The sequence below is a fragment of the Bos indicus x Bos taurus genome, chromosome 20 (genome assembly GCF_003369695.1).
Source record: "Bos indicus x Bos taurus breed Angus x Brahman F1 hybrid chromosome 20, Bos_hybrid_MaternalHap_v2.0, whole genome shotgun sequence".
Taxonomy (NCBI): domain Eukaryota; kingdom Metazoa; phylum Chordata; class Mammalia; order Artiodactyla; family Bovidae; genus Bos; species Bos indicus x Bos taurus.
This window is the reverse complement of record NC_040095.1, coordinates 46459800-46479531: the sequence shown is the minus strand read 5'-3', so window position 1 is coordinate 46479531 and position 19732 is coordinate 46459800. Positions and strand designations below refer to the sequence as shown.

General features: G+C 34.7%; 1 protein-coding gene across 1 annotated transcript in view; it reads right to left on the bottom strand.

The window, feature by feature from the left end:
• The window catches only part of CDH9 (cadherin 9), a 140786-nt gene that overhangs the window by 29121 nt on the left and 91933 nt on the right, over positions 1-19732 (bottom strand). Inside the window, exon 3 of the mRNA XM_027520374.1 lies at positions 5503-5797. Within this exon, the coding sequence (XP_027376175.1) occupies positions 5503-5797 (295 nt within the window). The remainder of the gene's footprint in view (positions 1-5502; positions 5798-19732) is intronic.

The following is a 19732-nucleotide window of genomic DNA, read 5'->3' as shown; positions in this document are numbered from 1 at the left end:
ATTCTCAAATAATTTAAAATAAATATTTACTTTTTTATTAAACAAATATTAAGTAAAATGTAATGAAACCTGAATGACAAATTCATGTCATTTGTTACTTGTAGGTATTTTCCTGTGTGATGTAAAATATCCTAAGGCAAGGGCTTTTGTCTGCTTTTGTTCAATATTTTATCTCTAAAGCCCAACAGAGTTCCTAGTACAAAGTCATAACAAGATCTAACATTTACAAAATGCTTAACGTAGACGAGGCAGAGTTCTCAGTGCTTCATTTATGTTATTATTTTATCCTCATGATAAACATGGGATGTAGACCTTGGGGCATATCGAGTTTCCTCATGATCACATAGCTAGTAGGGGATAGGATGGTATTTGAGCTAGCCAGTCTGAAGAAGCTTCAGTCTAAACACTGTACTTACTAAATGGCCTGTCTGGTCATATAATTGAACACATTATTGAATCTACAGGCAGTGTAGATAGATAAGATAGAGCCCTAGATTCGGACATGAAGCATTCATTGATGAGTTAATTGTGTGATCTGTGAAAAGCTACCAATACTTTCTTTGTTGGGGGTGATGGTGTGGGAGGTAAACTGGATAAGTTTTTGAGGGACCAGTTGGGGGAAATACCCAGTCATGAGAAGCCTCCAAATTTACACAGTAGGAATTTGCCTTGATGGAGATGAATGCATGCAAATATAGAAAGTTGATAGATAATCTTTAACCAAAGTAAATGGTCACAAAAAATGGAAAACATAAAATATAGGAATCTGCTACAAATATCTAAATCAAAGTGTATCCCATTTTCCTTCACTATATAGCCTCATGTATTACCCAGATTAGTGTTCTGATCAGAAGATGCTAATGTGGTTCAGATTTCAAGAGTTAATTGAAATCATTTGGAGTTAATTGGAATCATTTGAATTTAGCTATTAACAAAAAGTTTTGTGCAGATATGTTAGATTATTAATTGTTTTCATACTTGAGGATTATTTGAAATATGAATTATTAAACATAACCAAGATGCTAAATTCAAATTGTTAATTCACTGATTTCATAAGATTTCTTTTGCTACCAGATTCATTTTATTTTGAGGCACATGATTCTGAGAACAAAAGTGAAATATGGTTTATGATTTTGACAGAAAGAAGAGGCAGAGGGAAAAAGCATGCAGAGGATTTGGTGAGAGAGAAAAAGAAAAGACAAATGTATTAAGAAATAACACATAATCCAATAGAAGGGAACACTCTAAAGAGAACATTGGTCTACAACATTGGAAAGAAAGATAAAATGAGAATAAAGAATTTATATACTTTATTATCTTAGGTTTGCTGCTGCTAAGTTGCTTCAGTCGTGTCCGACTCTGTGTGATCCCATAGATGGCAGACCACCAGGCTCCGTCGTCCCTGGAATTCTCCAGGCAAGAACACTGGAGTGGGTTGCCATTTCCTTCTCCAATGCATGACAACGAAAAGAAAAAGGGAAGTTGCTCAGTCGCGTCAGACTCTTAGCAACCCCATAGACTGCAGACTACCAGGCTCCTCCATCCATGGGATTTTCCAGGCTGGGAAATCTGGAGTGGGGTGCCATTGCCTTCTCTGATCTTAGGTTTAAGTTACCATAAAAGTTAATAGCAGATTTTCAATTATTGGGTTTAAATTAAAATCATTAATATAGTGAAAATAAGCTTACAATTAATAAGTTTATAATTAAATAATTATGAATTACTTCATTTAGAGAGAAGACATTCTTTCTTATGTGGTTATATTTAGGCTTTAGCTGTTAACATATGGGCTACACATAACCTGACAAAGTTTCTAAATATCACCCTTTATATTTCTCTGTAAATGATAATTTGTACAGGTAAAAGCAGAGAAAATCACATCTATAAACCTATAATGAGTTAATCTTTATTTTCCTTTAAATTAGGTAGAAGAATTGCAAAGGAAAAGAACAAAAAATATATACATATATACAAGAAATATATATATATATAGATAAATAGATCTAAATTCTTATTGTAAAATGCAGTTTCCCCTTTCCTTATTTAGATTTAATTTTTTGAGAAATTTGAATTAAAATAATAAGAAAAAAATTCTACTTTCAAAGAGTCAATCTAATAAAATTAGAAGTTTTCCAAAGTACATTTTGCATAATAATCATAACTATTTTATAGTAGAGAAAAATAGTAAGGTATTTAAATTATCCAGCTATTTCTTCATTTTATTAACTTTTTTTTTCCTTTTTAAAAATAGTATAGTAACAATTTGTCTCTATTTTTTTGAGCAAGTCAGTTTAATTCTTTTAGACTCATTTTTACTTATTTATTGAGTGGTAATTAAACCAAGTAAGTATCTTCCACACATATATATATATATATGATATTTATAATATGCACATTTCTGTTTAAAAATACATACACATACAAGTCTATGAGTGGGGCAAGGAAGAATCAATTAGTGCAATAATGTCAATATTAGTAATAAAGAATAATAACTATCCTCTATAAAGGGGCAGGTTTCCCTGGTTAGCTCAAATGGTAAAGAATCTGCCTAATGCAGGAAACCTGGGTTCCATCCCTGGGTTGGGAACATCCCCTGGAGAAGGGCATGGCAATCCACTGCAGTATTCTTGTCTGGAGACTTACATAGGCAGAGGAGCCTGATGGGCTACAGTCCATGGAATCACAAAGAATCCGACACGACTGAATGACTAACACTACTCCTCTCTCTATAAATGGGATCAAGATTCACCTGTAGTTCTTAAATCTTTGTTTATCAGTACCAAAATCTGCAACTGGAGCCATACAGCCACCACCTATACACTTTTCTCAGTTTTGTTGTAACTGTAGACATGCAGGTAATGTTATTGGCAATGACCCAAATTCTCATATTTAAGGTTTACAGTAATTAGAGATTGTACTGCCCATAATTTAAAGCTTATATAAATGACATACAGATTGCTTTACATGAAGGGCTTTTTGGACAAGATAATCTGCAACCTTCTCCTATGTATAAACTTATATATTCTATATTTTAATATAGGTTTGAACAAGTGAAAGTTTTATGAAAAATAAATCAGAGAGGCACTTAGTCTAGTTCTGATCTTATCACACACTTGATAAATATTAATAGAATCTAGATGATATTAGCATTTCATCTAATACTGATGAATTAGTATTTCATCTAATTCTAATGAATTTCATCAAATTCAAAATAGTCTTTGAATTTGAATTTGGTAGATAGATTATAAAAACATATTGAGTAGAAGATAATATCCCATTAAATAATCTAAAATAATATAGGAGAAAATACAGGTTGAGTTTAAATATAAAGAGTTTCTGATTAGTAAATATTCTGTTTTTAAAGATGAAATAATAGTGTGGAAATTTAAAAAGTCTTTTGGTTTTAAGTCAATTATCCAAATTTATTACATTTAAATACCTCTATCATATTAATTATACTTTTTACTTCTATGAAAGTGAAAATGTTTGTTGTTCAGTTGTGTCCAACTCTTTGCTACCCCATGGACTAGAGCCGGCCAGACTCCTCTGTCCATGGAATTCTCTAAACAAGAATACGGGAGTGGGTTGCTAGGCCCGTCTCCAGATGTTCCTGACCCAGGGATCAAATCTGAGTCTCCTGAATTGCAGACAGATTCTTCAATGTCTGAGCTAGGGAATATACTGCTATTGAAATGGCACTCAGGTTCAGTGTATTTTTGCTTGAAATGAAAGGAATAGTGTCAGCAGTTTTAGACAGCTTTGCTTGCATAATTTTGCATAATCGCATATCCTATAGGTATATAAAATCTTTCTGAAGAAAAACAAGACATGAAAGTTTTTGTACTATTGGGGCTTCCCTGGTGGCTCAGACAGTACAGAATTTGTCTGCAGTGCAGGAGACCCAAGTTTGGTCTCTTGGTGGGGAAGATCCCCTAGAGAAGGGAATGGCAACCCACTCCAGTATTATTGCCTGGAGAATTCCATGGACAGAGGAGTCTGACAGGCTGCAGTCCATGGGGTTGCAAAGAGTCAGACACAACTGAGAAACTAACAGTTTCACTTTTTGTATTATTATGTGTCAAAACATCTGGAAAAATAACATACATACAAAAAAAAAGAAAAAAGTTTTACAATTGTTGAAGGGTATTAATCAGAAAACCCAACTGTAGAACGTACATTGATAGAAAGCTGAAATGGAAAACATCATTTTAGATGTATCTTTACCTCAAATATAAGCCTACAAAGAGACATGCTGTATATCTACATTAGCCCACTGGTCAACTTTTATGGACCAACCCAGTACTTTCCATATAACGGAACCAAGCTAACAGATATTTAAAAATCTTAAAAGAAAATACAACCACTCATATTTCATCCTAGGCTTTATGATTTCACAAGACTCCTTTCTAATTTGATTAGTGCTTTTCATTTATTGGAATTTATACCTGAAAAGGCAGATTTTTTCCCCTCCTCAGGTGAGATTTCATCTTAGTTTAGAAAAAATAAAAACTTCTTTACAAACTTTTGGTTATTCTGGCTAGATGACACACATAATTAAAAAATATTTAACATCAATCACTCAGCAAAGGTGTACATAAGTTTGTTTTTCTTCTTTTATTTAAGACTGACCTAGATATTAATTACAACAATGTCAAAATTGTATATGTGATTTTGAAATAATATTCAATTAAATATCAAAGTTTGAAAATCAATCTTATGTTTTTCAGTGTTTTTATTAGAAATATGATTTGAGTCAGCTTTTACTATCTCATTAATAAATCTAACCTTACATATAAATATAGCTAAATGTAGTGACCTTTACAGATAAAAATATTGCATAATAACAAAAGGCACTTAAAATTATGGGCAGCCTTAAAGAATGAAATGATTAGTTTCAGTTTTTAGGACTAATCATGCCATGTGGAATATAGCTAAAATAACATGAAAAAGAATTAGAATATTGTTGATATGCTGCCAGGTTATTTGATCTTAATTCATTTACTTAATCTTTCTGAATCCAAGGTTCCTAATTAACAGAATGGGGATTTAAAATTCTATTTCTCATGCCTATCACATAAAGTTGTTTCAATGATCAAATGAGACTATCAAAAGAAATTTGTCAAATGCAAGTATTTGTTGTTATTATGCAAAATAATGCAAGCAAAACTTTGTAAAACTGCTGACACTGTTCTTTTCATTTCAGGCAAAAATACACTGAATCTGAGTGCCATCTGAATGGCAGTTGAGTAGAGGTAAAGATTTGGTTGAAATTCAGTGGAATAATTGTTCTCCGTAATCATCTTAAATATCAGCTACAAAATAGCAGGAAATGTTAAGAAATACAACTGAAAATCATTAGAAGTGAGTTAGCTAACACTAATTAGTAGTTTCATTTATAGCTCTTATCTTGAAAGAGATCACATCTCATAACTGTATGTCTGTAATAACTACCTTAGCAAAAAATAAAAACAACTTACTTTACATGAATCAGCATATACCTACCGACTCCAGACATTTCAGGAACACTGGCAGTGTACAAGTCTTTTGTGAATTTTGGTTCATTGTCATTGATATCATGAATTTTAATTATAAATTCAGATTCAGGCTCCACCTGCCGCCCGGTCTTTCTGTCTATAGCCTTGGCACGAAGAACGTAAAGGGACTTTTCTTCTCTGTCTAGTTTCTTTGCTGCATGAATATCTCCTGTGTTTTCATCTATGACGAACAGACTGCCAGCCCCATCTCCTGTTAGTATGTATTTTAAATTTCCGTCTCCTTTATCTTGGTCAGTGTGAAGCTTCAGGGAGGTAGAAAGGAAGAGTCTATAAATATATGCATTGTTATTACAGAAAAAATAATTTTGGCAAATATCAATTTATCTCCACATAACATCACTAGAACAATGATTGAGGTGGTTATCTTAATTTTCACTGTGGAGAGATTAAACATTTTAATTTTATCATTCTCAAAAACACACATATATTAATTTGAAATAAAGTAAAATGTATCTTCAAAACACAGTGCTCATACAATATTTTTTTTAATTGAATACCACTAAGATTTAAATGCCTGGCATATTAACAAGAAAATAATCTATTTGTCTAGATCTCAAGTGTAAAATATTAATATACTCTTGATTACACTTAAAATCACTGAACTCAAAGAGATAATGTGAGGAATTTCAAATCTTATTATGATAAAGTTAGGCTATATGACATAATTTTAAATGATTTAAATTCTCTCAGTATAATATTGCTTCCAGATACACAGGCTCTGTCATCAGAGACTGACCAGAGATAGAATATTAATCTTAACCTCACAGATTTTTCTCTATATGACTTTAGAAGAGTACTTTTTCTACCAGAATGTTCTCATTTTTTTGGAAATTGACAAATTTTAAGGACATTTGAAATTTCAAGGGATATAAAACTCACAGACCTTTTCCATTGGCCATCTTAATAATCTTATGTATCTTCATTCTATTCTTTCCCATCTTAAAAATAAACTTCTTAGTATAGATGGTTTTTCATCAAGTGTTTAAAACAGACACATGAATCATGTATCAATATTTACAGAAACTTTCAGTAGGAAAAATTCCTAATGGTTTTCCAAAAGTGAGTCAGTCTTTCAGTCGGGTCCAACTCTGAGAGCCCAAGGACTGTGACCCAAAGCCTGTCAGGCTCTTCTGTCCGTGGAATTCTCCAGGCAAGGATACCGGAGTGGGTAGCCATTCCCTTCTCCAGAGGGTGTTCTGGACCCAGCGATCAGACCCAGGTCTTCTGCATTACAGGTGGATTCTTTACCATCTGAGCCACAGGGAAACAATGGTTTCTCAAACCTAACACTACTCTGTACCTTGAGTAATTTTCAGCCTATCCCCTGCTCTATTGTCCTCCGTCATTTAGTGTGCAATTCCCAGCACATTCTGATTCCACCTATCTTTGGTATCTTATTCCGTCTTTGAACTATTTGAGCACCTGAATCTATTTTTATGGTAGCAAAAATTACAGACTTGGGATTCATACTTTACTCCTTCTTTACTTTTAAGCCCAACATTAAAATAAATATATGCAGACTTTTCTTCTCTGAATTATCTCCCCGCCTATTCATCTGTCTCCATCTCTATGGCTACCACCCTGCACTGGTCTTATCTGGACCAATGCCGCAGTCTTCGGATTGATGACTACTTCCCTCTCATTCTACTCCAAACAATTTTCTGTACTAAAGAAGTTGATTTTTCTACATCACAAATGTAGTCATACTACTTTGTAGCAAAAAAATCTCCAACCAGGTACAGTACATAAGAAATATGAATCTAAAATCTTAGAAATCAGGCTTAGTCTAATGCAAATTTCTGTTATATTAGGCAAATTTTCTGTATGTATGTGTATGTGTGTGTTTAGTCTAAGGCACTTCTATTAAAAGGGGATAATATTCTTTTATAATAATCTTTACTTTTATTGTTATTCTATTTGCTTGGACTCTATAGCCTTATTTATGCATTAATCATAATCTTGTTCTCATCTCCAGATGTGCTTGTCACCTTAATCCACTTTGCTATACATTCTATACATATCAATTGCTTTGTTTTGCCTTGTTTTGTTTTCTTCATTTCTCAGATGGCTTGTTCCAGCTTTTATACCTGATGCTTGCAGATGTTTCTCTCACCCTTTAACACCTTTCCTCTTCTCTGCATTTTCCCCTAGTTAAATGTTTATCAAATTTCATTTATAATTTTTATTCTTAGGGATGCTTTCCTTAACTCTCTGTTCTAAAGAGTCTAGTCTAGACAGGTAAGACACTTTGTGCTTAATCGCTCAGTCGTGTCCAACTCTTTGCAGCCCCATGGATTGTAGCCCATCATTCTTCTGTCCATCGGGATTCTCCAGGCAAGAAACTAGAGTGGGTTGCCATGCCCTCCTCCAGGAGATCATCCCAACCCAGGGATCAAATCCAGGTCTCCTGAATTGCAGGTAGATTTCTTACTGTCTGAGCCACCAGGGCAGCCCAATACACATTTATACACAGCAAAAAACAAATTTGAGATATTGTTCAATTATCAATATTGTCAAATATATTCTCAGGCTGAAACAAAGGTAACCCAGGGATAATGCTACAATTTAAATTTCCACAATTGAAAATTGTGGAATATTAAATACAGTAGTGTAAATATTGTGCACTAGGTCAGGGACCCCATCCCATGTTTATATTATGGAAATTATTAATAAGTAGCCAAAATAAAAAGCAGGAACAGGTTTATAGTATAAACTTTCAGTAGAAATTTTACATATGTATATACAAGTGAAAATTAATTTTGATTTTTCTAAATTCTTCCCACTATTTTCCATACATTTAACATAAATAGTATAATACTATAATAAATATTGTGTTATACCTTTATTTTTTGCATTTAATAAATGTTTAACATTCTGTTGTGGTTATTAAAATGTGTAGGAAAATGAACCTGTATCTATCACACTGAATTATATATGAATCTAAATCTTAGATTCAATCATTTATGGAAACAATTTACTCTTCAAAGATTTTATACTCATTCAAAATATTTTGAAGTCTAGAAAACCATTTAAGTTGGATAGAAGCTATATATATTTTTTATAAGATACTATATTCAATTTTTAAATTTTCAAGGAAAATTCTGTATTAGATCATGCTGTTTGGACTACCAAAGGGAAATTAAAATATTCATGGAAATACAAAACTTTCAGAATATGTATTTTGTCTGAAAATATTAAAATTTAGTTACAAAATAAATATTTGCAATAAAACATAATATTATTTTAGTCATTCATATATTGAAATCATTACATTCAATGATGTAATAAATCACTGAAATAATTTTATTATTCTATTCCTACCTGTTCTAATCCCTGTTCCAATATTTCATAATATTCCTTATTCTGTTAATTTAAAATTCCACTTTAAAAGAATTATTTTACACAAAATCAAACACATTTTAATGGCTTTAATTCACAATTTCATTTTAAAAATGAAAATTTTCAAAAGTTATTCTCTGGTGAAATATAACAGAAACAAAAGCCACTAAATTAAGTTTTTCTTTATGTACATTATTAATTTTTCATTATATATTTAGAATTGATATAAATCAATATTAAAATTTATTCTACCATAGCTTAAATATAAATGACAAAAATAAACTTCAAAATTAGCATTTTTAGGATCATGACAAAATAGAAAATTTAAAAATATTTTTTATCTATTATAAAGCAAAGCCAACATAAAATGCCTTAAGAAATGAGTGCCAAATGTAATTATTTTCTCCAGACATCAACAAACCAAGTAGTCCTCACTTCCTCATCATACCTTTCTTGCCTCTTCTAGACTTGAATAAATACACTGAAAGCAAAATAAATTGTGGATAAATATCTCAAATGCTTTTTTTTCCAAACAGTATTAGTTTTTCTCTGCTACAATATTTTTTACTTTCAAAAATTTGAAAAAATTAAACATGCACATGCAAAATAGGCTAAAATTTTAGACTGATAATTACTTTTATAAATCAATTTAAATATTTGGTTTAACATAATTCTGAATGTATCTATGAGGATACTTCTGGAAGACATTAACAACTCAATCTGTAAACGGACTAAAGTAGATTGTCCTTTCCTTTTTTTTTTTTTTGGTTGTCCTTTCCTAAGTGGTGTCCTCATCTAAGGCTGAATAAGGGACAATTACTGTTTCTGTGTGTTGTCTTCTATTCAGATTGGAAGTTACACCATTGATTTTGGTTTTCAAGTATTTGGAACTGGACTTAAACCAGTACATCAACATTCTAAGTCTCCAGTTTGCCAACTGCAAATCTTAGGACTTTTCAGGCTCCATAATCATGGGAGCCAATTTTTACATATATATGTTTATATGATAATATACTACAAATACATATTTGTCTATAATAATATATATATGTTACATATATATATATATATATATATATATATATATAATATTTCCAGAGAAAGAATTGCTGCTACTGCTAAGTTGCTTCAGTCATGTCCAACTCTGTGCAACCCCATAGATGGCAGCCCACCAGGCTCCCCCATCCCTGGGATTCTCCAGGCAAGAATACTGGAGTGGGTTGCTATTTCCTTCTCCAATGCATGAAAGTGAAAAGTGAAAGTGAAGTCACTCTTAGCCACCCCATGGACTGCAGCCTACCAGGCTCCTCCATCCATGGGATTTCCCAGTCAAGAGTACTTGAGTGGGGTGCCATTGCCTTCTCCATATATACATTATGTATATATAAATTGTATTTTATGTAAATAAAATCTGTATTTGTCTGGGTTTTCCTGAGGAAAATAAAGGGAGAATAGTCTTAAGGGAGATTGGAATGTTAGACTAGCTTTGTTATTTAACATCTACTCACCCACACTGAAAGGGTACAGAAAACATATCTTTCATCACTATTGTGGGATACAAACCTATGAGGTAGCCCAGTCATCCTTGAAGAGCTTTGTTATCACTGTTTTCTGTGATACAATGGACCTGCTATCACTGAACTGGGAAACCTAAGTGCTGTGGGAGTAATTGGATCCCAGAGTGACAGAGGTTAAGCGCACTCACCTGGCAAAAGATAGGTGGCAGGATTATCGTAGTGGTCAGCTGAGTCAAACAGCAGAATAGTTTGACTCATATAGATCTATGGCATTGGTTAACTGATTACAATGTTCCTAAAAGTGGATAGGAGGGCTACTAAATTCACACTTAACCTATAAAAGCCAAAAAGTTCAAGGTCAAGAGAGCAAAGCACCAACATGAATCATAAAAACAATCAGTCAGTTCCAGGCTTGAGCCAACTTACAGACCCAGAATCCCTTGAATAAAAGGATGCCAAGTCTCCTTGAGGAAGGATCCCAGTATAAACCAAACATTTCTTATTCTTTCTCCAAGTCTTCCCAAAAAAAACCCTCTGCCTTTTTTTTTAAGGAGAACTGTACACTGGAGATGGAGAAGGCAATGGCACCCCACTCCAGTACTTTGCCTGGAAAATCCCATGGACAGAGGAGCCTGCTAGGCTGCAGTCCATGGGGTTACTAAGAGTCGGACATGACTGAGCGACTTCACTTTCACTTTTCACTTTCATGCATTGGAGAAGGAAATGGAAACCCACTCCAGTGTTCTTGCCTGGAGAATCCCAGGGATGGGGGAGCCTGGTAGCTGCCGTCTATGGGGTCACACAGAGTTGGACATGACTGAAGTGACTTAGCAGCAGCAGTGCACTGGGGAAAAGGAAATAACTGAACAGTTTGGTATTATTAGACACTGAACTGATATCAACTCCCGGAGAAGCAAAGTATCAGTGTGATCTGCCATCCCGAATAGAGGAGTATGAAACTCGGGTGACCAATAGAGTTTTGACTGCAGTCCATCTCATACTGTACTGCATGTGTCCCCAAACCCATATTGTGGTAAATAACACATTGTCACTTCTGGGCCATCCTATAACCAAAAAAATAGCACAGTGGGTTAGTGGGCCTCTTCATATTTTGGAGGCAACATATTCCTCATTTGGGTGTTCTCTCCAAATCCATTTACCAAGTCACCTGAAAAACTGCTGGCTTTGACTGTGATAGGTCTGGGCTGGTTTGCAAGCTACTCCATCACTTTGGCCATATAACCCTATAGATCCAGAAGTTCTTACAGTAGCAATGGCAGGTAGAGATTTTGGTTGGAGCCTGTGAGAGGTGAATTGCATTACAGACCCTCCTGATTTTGGAACAAGGCCCTGCCATCCTCTGTGGATAACTAGTCTCCTTTTGAGAAAAACCTCTTGGCTTACTACAGAGGCTTACAAACTAATTTCTTAACCCATGGAGTACCAAGTGACCATGCAGTCCAAGATGCTCTTCACAAATTGTGTGTTATCTGACCTATCGAGCCATAAAGGTAAGCGTGCATGACAGCATTCTATCCTCAAATGGAACTGGTTCATATGTGATCAGGCCTGGACATACCCCCAAAACTCAAGTAAAAGGACAGAAAGAAGTGACCAAAATGCCCATGGTCCCCACTTCTGCTATACTGACTTCTCTACCCGGCCTGCATTTATAGCCTCATAAGTTCCTTCTTCAGGTGACAGAAGAAAGAACTCAGAATAATACAACATTTTGAAGCAAAGTTTGCAAAATCAAAGCAAATTCACTTATAATCACCTTTCCTTTAAAAATTAAAAATAAAGGTCTTTAATTGTTTGCTCACTTAATTTTTGTTGAAAGTGCTTCTAAATGCAAAAGTAGGCCATATTGACCAACTCTTATAAATAATCCTTATACATCCTTAAAATTATATTTGGAATTTTCTAACATTCTGCTCAAACTTTAGTGAGGAAAGCCAAAGAGCTCTTCCTGAGAGTTGCTAAAAAATAATTAATAAGAATTACAATATATCTCTGATATTTTAATAATGTTAAAATACATCTTCAAAAACAGTACATTGTGTGTCAGTTTTAACAGTGTCTTTTTGCATATTTCTTTCAGATAAAACAACTTTTTACATTTACTTATATTAAGTATTGGCTTCATAACTTTATGTTAATATCCAGTTCTATAGTAAATAAAACCTAAATAGAAAGCCACTGATATGCAATATATTTACACCATAAAGATTTCTAGCTTAACCTAAAATACATTAGTTGGACTTATACTCTCATAGTAAGCAAGTAAAAATCTGGACAAAATATATGAAGTTTCTGATTATAAGAACTGAAGAGCAGAGGGGAAGCAACAGAATAAGATATAAATTCACTCTAGCATTTGTTTGGGAAGAGCTTTATTGTAGGGATGTGTAGCCTGTGTACAGAGATTAGCAATACTGCAGAAAAAACAGAGATCAGAATCCAGGGCTGCTATTGTGGCATAAATTTCATGGAGAGGATACAAAGAGGAGAGAACCAGAGAACCACAGAAGGGCCTTACCAAGGTAACTTTGTAAGATTCCTGCTAAAATTTATAGTAGAATCTTAATCTGTACATATACAGGGAGGAAGGCCCAGAAAAAGACACTTGTGGGAATCTAAGATTTTAACAGATAATGTCAGCCACTGCAAAGAATGGGAAGAGATAGGAGTTTGGACACAACTAGAATAATTCATCTTAAGTGAGTATCTTGGGCATTAAGACTTGAGAAAACCCATGCCTCAGGAGAAAGGAATGTGTTCTATGAATAAGAAAGTACATTCTAAGAAGAAAAGACTAACATAGACCCATTCAAATAGTTTCTAGAATCAAAACAACAAGACACTGTATTATCTATAATACCCACAATATAGTAACTTAAATTAATTAGTAAAGTAAAAAGAAAATTATGTATATATATATATATATATATATATATATATATATATATACACACACACACATAATATTACATGGATAGATAGATATAAATAGATAGATAGATAGTGGCTTTCCAATTGGCTCAGCAGTAAAGAATCCACTGCCAAGCAGGAGAAGCAGGTTTGGTCCCTGGGTCAGGAAGATCCCCAGAAGAAAGAAATGGCAAGCCATTCTAATATTCTTTTTTTTAATCCATGATAGTTTTTTTTTAAATTTTATTTTATTTTTAAACTTCACATAATTGTTTTAGTTTTGCCAAATATCAAAATGAATCTGCCACAGGTATACATGTGTTCCCCATCCTGAACCCTCCTCCCTCCTCCCTCCCCATACCATCCCTCTGGGTCGCCCCAGTGCACCAGCCCCAAGCATCCAGTATCGTGCATCGAACCTGGACTAGCAACTCGTTTATACATGATATTTTACATGTTTCAATGCCATTCTCCCAAATCTTCCCACCCTCTCCCTCTCCCACAGAATCCATAAGACTGTTCTATACATCAGTGTCTCTTTATTCTTATCTGCGAACTCCCATGGACAGAGGATCCTGGCAGGTTATGATCCATGAGGTGGCAAAGAGTCGGACATGACTGAGGAGATGAGCAACAACAAAATCAGGAGAAAAATGTTATATATACATACACATATATATGTGTGTCTGTTTGTATCTCCATCTCAATGGAAGGAAACAACTCAGACATGGAAACTAACAAAAGTATATGTACTTAGAGAACCAATTAATATACATGTAGTTAAAAAGAGAGGAAAAAGTATGGCAGAGAATAATTTTTAAAAGAGATAATGGTGATCATTCTCCAAGTTAGTGATGGGCATTGATCCATATATCCAATTTCAGTGAATTTCAATGAAAATAATTACAAAAAATGTAAATGGGGGCACACGAAGGTTAATCAATGAAAACTAAGTTTTAGAAAATAAATTGATGTTTCTTAATTTTTATGATTTCCTCTTTAGTTATTGAGAAGTGTATTATTAATTTGCAAATGTTTTCTTATTATTTTTATCACTTTTAATCTCATTCTATTATGAATAAAGAGATCTTTAAAGCATCCAAAAAAATAAACATATGCTCAGGGAATTAGAATTATTGAAATGCAAAATTGTTGAGTAAAATAACTTTCCAAAATAAAGAAATAATAACGTTTCAGAGAAAAATGCTGAGAGAACTGACTATAATAGGACTTTCATTGCAAAAAATACTAAGTGGATATCGTTAGGCTGTATAGAAATAATACTAGGTTGAATCCTTGACATAAGAAATGAGGAGCCTTGGAAAGGGAAAAACATTTGGTAAATCTGAGACTTTAGACATATTCCTTAAAAATAATTGATTGTTTAAATCTAGGATAATAGCAATGTATTATGAGGTTTCTGCTGCTGCTGCTAAGTCGCTTCAGTAGTGTCTGACTCTGTGCGACCCCATAGATGGCAGCCCACCAGGCTTCCCCATCCCTGGGATTCTCCAGGCAAGAACACTGGAGTGGGTTGCCATTTCCTTCTCCAATGTATGAAAGTGAAAAGTGAAAGTGAAATCGCTCAGTCATGTCCAACTCTAGCGACCCCATGGACTGCAGTCTACCAGGTTCCTCCATCCATGGGATTTTCCAGGCAAGAGTACTGGAGTGGGGTACCATTGCCTTCTCCATGAGGTTTCTACAGCACAGTAAAAATAAATTATATAGAAATAATCGCCTAGTGTGTAAAAAGTAACTGGAATTGCACTTTTACAAAGTTATAATGTTTTGTAATAAGGGCATCATATTCTATTTGGATATAAATTAAGGATGGATACTTATCTTTATCTTTTAATTGTTCTATAATCCTTAGCACAACCACTAAATAATATAAGAAGATGAGGCTGAAAATATCAGAGTGAAATTTAAACCATAGGGGAGAAAAAAGGGGAAAAAGAGACAGGAACACTGTTTCATAAACAAAGACAAGAAACAAAGAAGGAGTTAAAAAAAAGAATAAGTAGGACAAATATAATACAAATAGATCATAACATATTAATAGACTAAAACCTCAAGTAATAAAGAGATTATGAGAATCCACTAAAAAATACTTAACTATTGGTATATTCCAACAGCCATGATTTCAATTTAATAGTACAAATACATTTAAAGTAAAAAATAAAGACATAAGAAATAATAATTTTAGGAGTATATGTGGGGCTATATTAATACCAAACAACCTAAAGTTTGAGAGATGATAAAGAGGAATATTTTATAATGATAAAAGGGAATTATCTTAAAAATATGTAACAATAACTATTGTGAATGGAACTAAAAGAAATTTTAGAACTACACAAAGGTGAAAGTCTCTCAGTCATGTCTGACCCTTTGTGACCCCATGGACTATACAGTCCATGGAATTATCCAGGCCAGAATACTGGAGTGGGTAACCATGGCCTTCTCCAGGGGATGGTCCCAACCCAGAGATTGAAACTAGGTCTCCCGCATTGCAGGAGGATTCTTTACCAGCTCAGCCACCATAAAAGTTCAAAATACATGAAGTGCATTTCATAAAACTTAAAGTAGTAGACAAATTGAAATCACAGTTGAATTTTATTATGGGAATGATCAAGTTTTATTTCTTCTATATATAATCGAAATTATGACATTTTAGAGTAGATGATCCCATTGAGTCATTATGCTGTCCACATATAATTAAAACAGCAAATAACAATTTAGGCACAAAGAATAGGTAGGTTCACTTAATGCTGTACACTCATATTAATACAGAAAGTTCCCTACATACAAACAAGTTCTATTCAGACTGTGTTCTTAAGTCCTTCAAGGAGGTGAAACATGAGTCCCACCCTTTAAATGTTGATAGAACATAGTGGCTTTCTCCCAAGAACACACTAAGGAAAGGGAAAAAATAGAGTATCTTTACAGAGGAGACACTGTACAAACACTAAGTCAACTAAGTTAACATTGACAGTAATACATCATTTTGAAAGTAATACCCTTGACATGATGTGATGAAATGGCACTTTACCCCACTTTACGCCTGTGGTCTTTTTCCCCAAACCATAGTCCTAGTATAATCTTGAAAAAGAATATGAAATAAATCCTATTAGAGGAACATATTACTAAAGACATAACATGGACTCCTCAAATCTTTGGAGGTAATAAAAATGAAAAGAATCTGAGAAACAATCACACAACATAGAGAAGCCTAAGGGATATGAGGACTAAATGCAGTGTGGAAAAGATAAAAGATACTAGGTAAAAAGTTCAGTTCAGTTAAGTAGCTCAGTCGTGTCTGACTCTTTGCAACCTCATGAACTGCAGCATGCCAGGCCTCCCTGTCCATCACCAACTCTCGGAGTTCACTCAGACTCATGTCCATTGAGTCAGTGATGCCATCCAGCCATCTCATCCTCTGTCATCCCCTTCTCCCTCTGCCCCCAATTCCTCCCAGCATCAGAGTCTTTTCCAATGAGTCAACTCTTCGCATGAGGTCGCCAAAGTACTGGAGTTTCAGCTTTAGCATCAGTCCTTCCAAAGAAATCCCAGGACTGATCTCCTTCAGAATGGACTGGTTGGATCTCCTTGCAGTCCAAGGGACTCTCAAGAGCCTTCTCCAGCACCACAGTTCAAAAGCATCAATTCTTCAGGGCTCCAAATAAAATGTAGACTTTAGTCAATAATAATTTGTCCATATTGGTTCATTAATTGTAGGAACTATGCTATAGGAGTGTAAGAGGTTAATAAAGGAGAAACTGGATGTAAGGTATTTGTGAACTAACTGCTGTATCTTTGTATATTTCCTGTAAATTAAAAACATATTCTAAAAATATTACAGGAAGTCCCCTACGTATGAACCTTCAAGTTGTGAACTTTCAAAGATGAGAACCATTGATTCTATACATGTAAAGCATGAGTGAAATTGTAGCTTGTCTTCCATCTCCTATTGCTGATGATCCTTCAGCTCTACAATCTCTCAACTGCTTTCCCTCCTCCTGTCAGTAACTCTTCTTGCCTGTTCATTCAAAGTCACTCCTGTTTGCCAGCTATTGTACTGCACTGCTGTACTTTTCAAAGTACTATACTGTAGGATTAAAAAATGTTTTATTTATCTTTGTGTTTCTTGTGTATTACTTATGTGAAAAGTATTATAAGCCTACATTGTACAGTACTATGAAATAAGGGGGCTTCCCGGATGGCTCAGCGGTAAAGAATCCTCTTGCCAATGCAGAAGGCACCAGAAATGCTGGTTCAGTTCCAAGATCCCCTGCAGGAGGAAATGGCAACATGCTCTGGTATTTTTACCTGGAGAACTCTATAGACAGAGGAGTCTGGCAGGTGACAGTCAATGGGGTCGCAAAGAGTTGGACATGACTGAGTGACTGAGCAGGCATTCATGCACTATGAAACTAGCTGCATCTATATGCAGTTTATTCTGATATATTTTATATATATATATATATATATATATATATATATATATATACTTGGATACTTGGAGCCATGAAATTAAAAGATGCGTTCTCCTTGGAAGAAAACATAGACAACCTAGACAGCATATTAAAAACTAGAGACATTACTTCACTAACAAAAATCTGTCTAGTCAAAGCTATGGTTTTTCCAGTAGTTATGTAGAGATGTGTGGGCTGAATCGTAAAGAAGGCTGAGTGTCGAAGAATTGATGCTTTTGAGCTGTGGTGTTGGAGAAGACTCTTGAGAGTCCCTTGGACTGCAATGGACATGAGTTTGAGGAAGCTCTGGGAGTTGGTGATGGACAGGGAGGCCTGGCGTGCTGCAGTTCATGGAGTCGCAAAAAAAACTGGACATGACTGAGAGACTGAACGATACTTGGATATTTTAAAATACTAATTTTAGCACTTAAAGAACAGAAAAACAAATACTAGTAAAGATATAAAACATTTGGACAGTGATGTGCATAATATACATTTTTCAAGTGCACGTGGGGTATTCATCACATTTTGCTATGTACTACTGTGATGAGCTAGAATTAACCAACATCCCACAGTCTATTTATGTATAATCTGTATTATATGATTCCTTCCCCTTCTCTGTATAATGTGGGCTTGCAAGGTGGTGCTAGTGGTAAAGAATGCAGGAAACATGAGAGACTAGGGTTCAGTCTTTCACTTGGGAATTTCCCCTGGAGTAGGAAATGGCTGCTGCTTCTACTGCTGCTGCTAAGTTGCTTCAGTCGTGTCCAACTCTGTGCGACCCCATGGACGGTAGCCCACCAGGCTCCCCCATCCCTGGGATTCTCCAGGCAAGAACACTGGAGTGGGTTGCCAGTTCCTTCTCCTATGCATGAAAGTGAAAAGTGAAAGTGAAGTTGCTCAGTTGTATCCGACTCTTCACGACCCCACGGACTGCAACCTACCAGGCTCCTCCATCCATGGGATTTTCCAGGCAAGAGTACTGTAGTAGGGTGCTATAGTATTCTTGTCTGGAAAATTCCATGGACAGAGGAGCCTGGCAGGCTACAGTCTATGGGACCAAAAGGAGTTGTAAATATAATATACAGAGGCAATACTATCCATATCAAAATTCCAATAAGTATTTTTAATAACAAATTGACAACTAAATTTAAAATAAACATGAGAATGCAAAAAACGTAGAGTAGCCTAGACAATTTTGAAAACAAAAGCAAAGAGAACTTATGTTACTATATTGCAAGATTTCCTACCTAACTGTGATAATGAAACCAGTGAGGCATTAGAAAGACTAATAAGAACTATAGAAAATGTGGAAGTAAACTCACAGAGATAGTCATTTGAATTTAAAAAAAGGTGTCAATGCAATTTCATTGTGAAAGTATTTTCAATACATCCTGCTGTAGCAACTTGGTTATCATTATTTTAAAAAGATAAGAAACACCATCTATATATCACATCATCCATAATAATTAATTTGAGATAAAGACATAAAAGAACTATACAAAAAAGATCTTGATGACCCAGATAACCACAAGGTATGATTACTCACTTAGAGCCAGACATCTTAGAGTGCAAAATTAAGTGGGCCTTTGGAAGCAACACTACGAACAAAGCTACTGGAGATGATGGGATTTCAGTTTAGCTGTTACAAATTTTAGAAGTGGATGCTGTTAAAGTGCTGTGCTCAATATGCCAACAAACGTGAAAAACTCAGCAGTGTCCACAGGACCAGAAAAGACCATTTTCATTTCAATCCCAAAGAAGAGGGATGCTAAAGATACTCAAACTACTGTACAATTGCACTCATTTCACATGCTGGCAAGGTAAAGCTTAAAATATTCCACGCTAGGCTTCAGTTCAGTTCAGTCAATTCAGTAGCTCTGCATGTCTGACTCTTTGTGACCCCATGCACTGC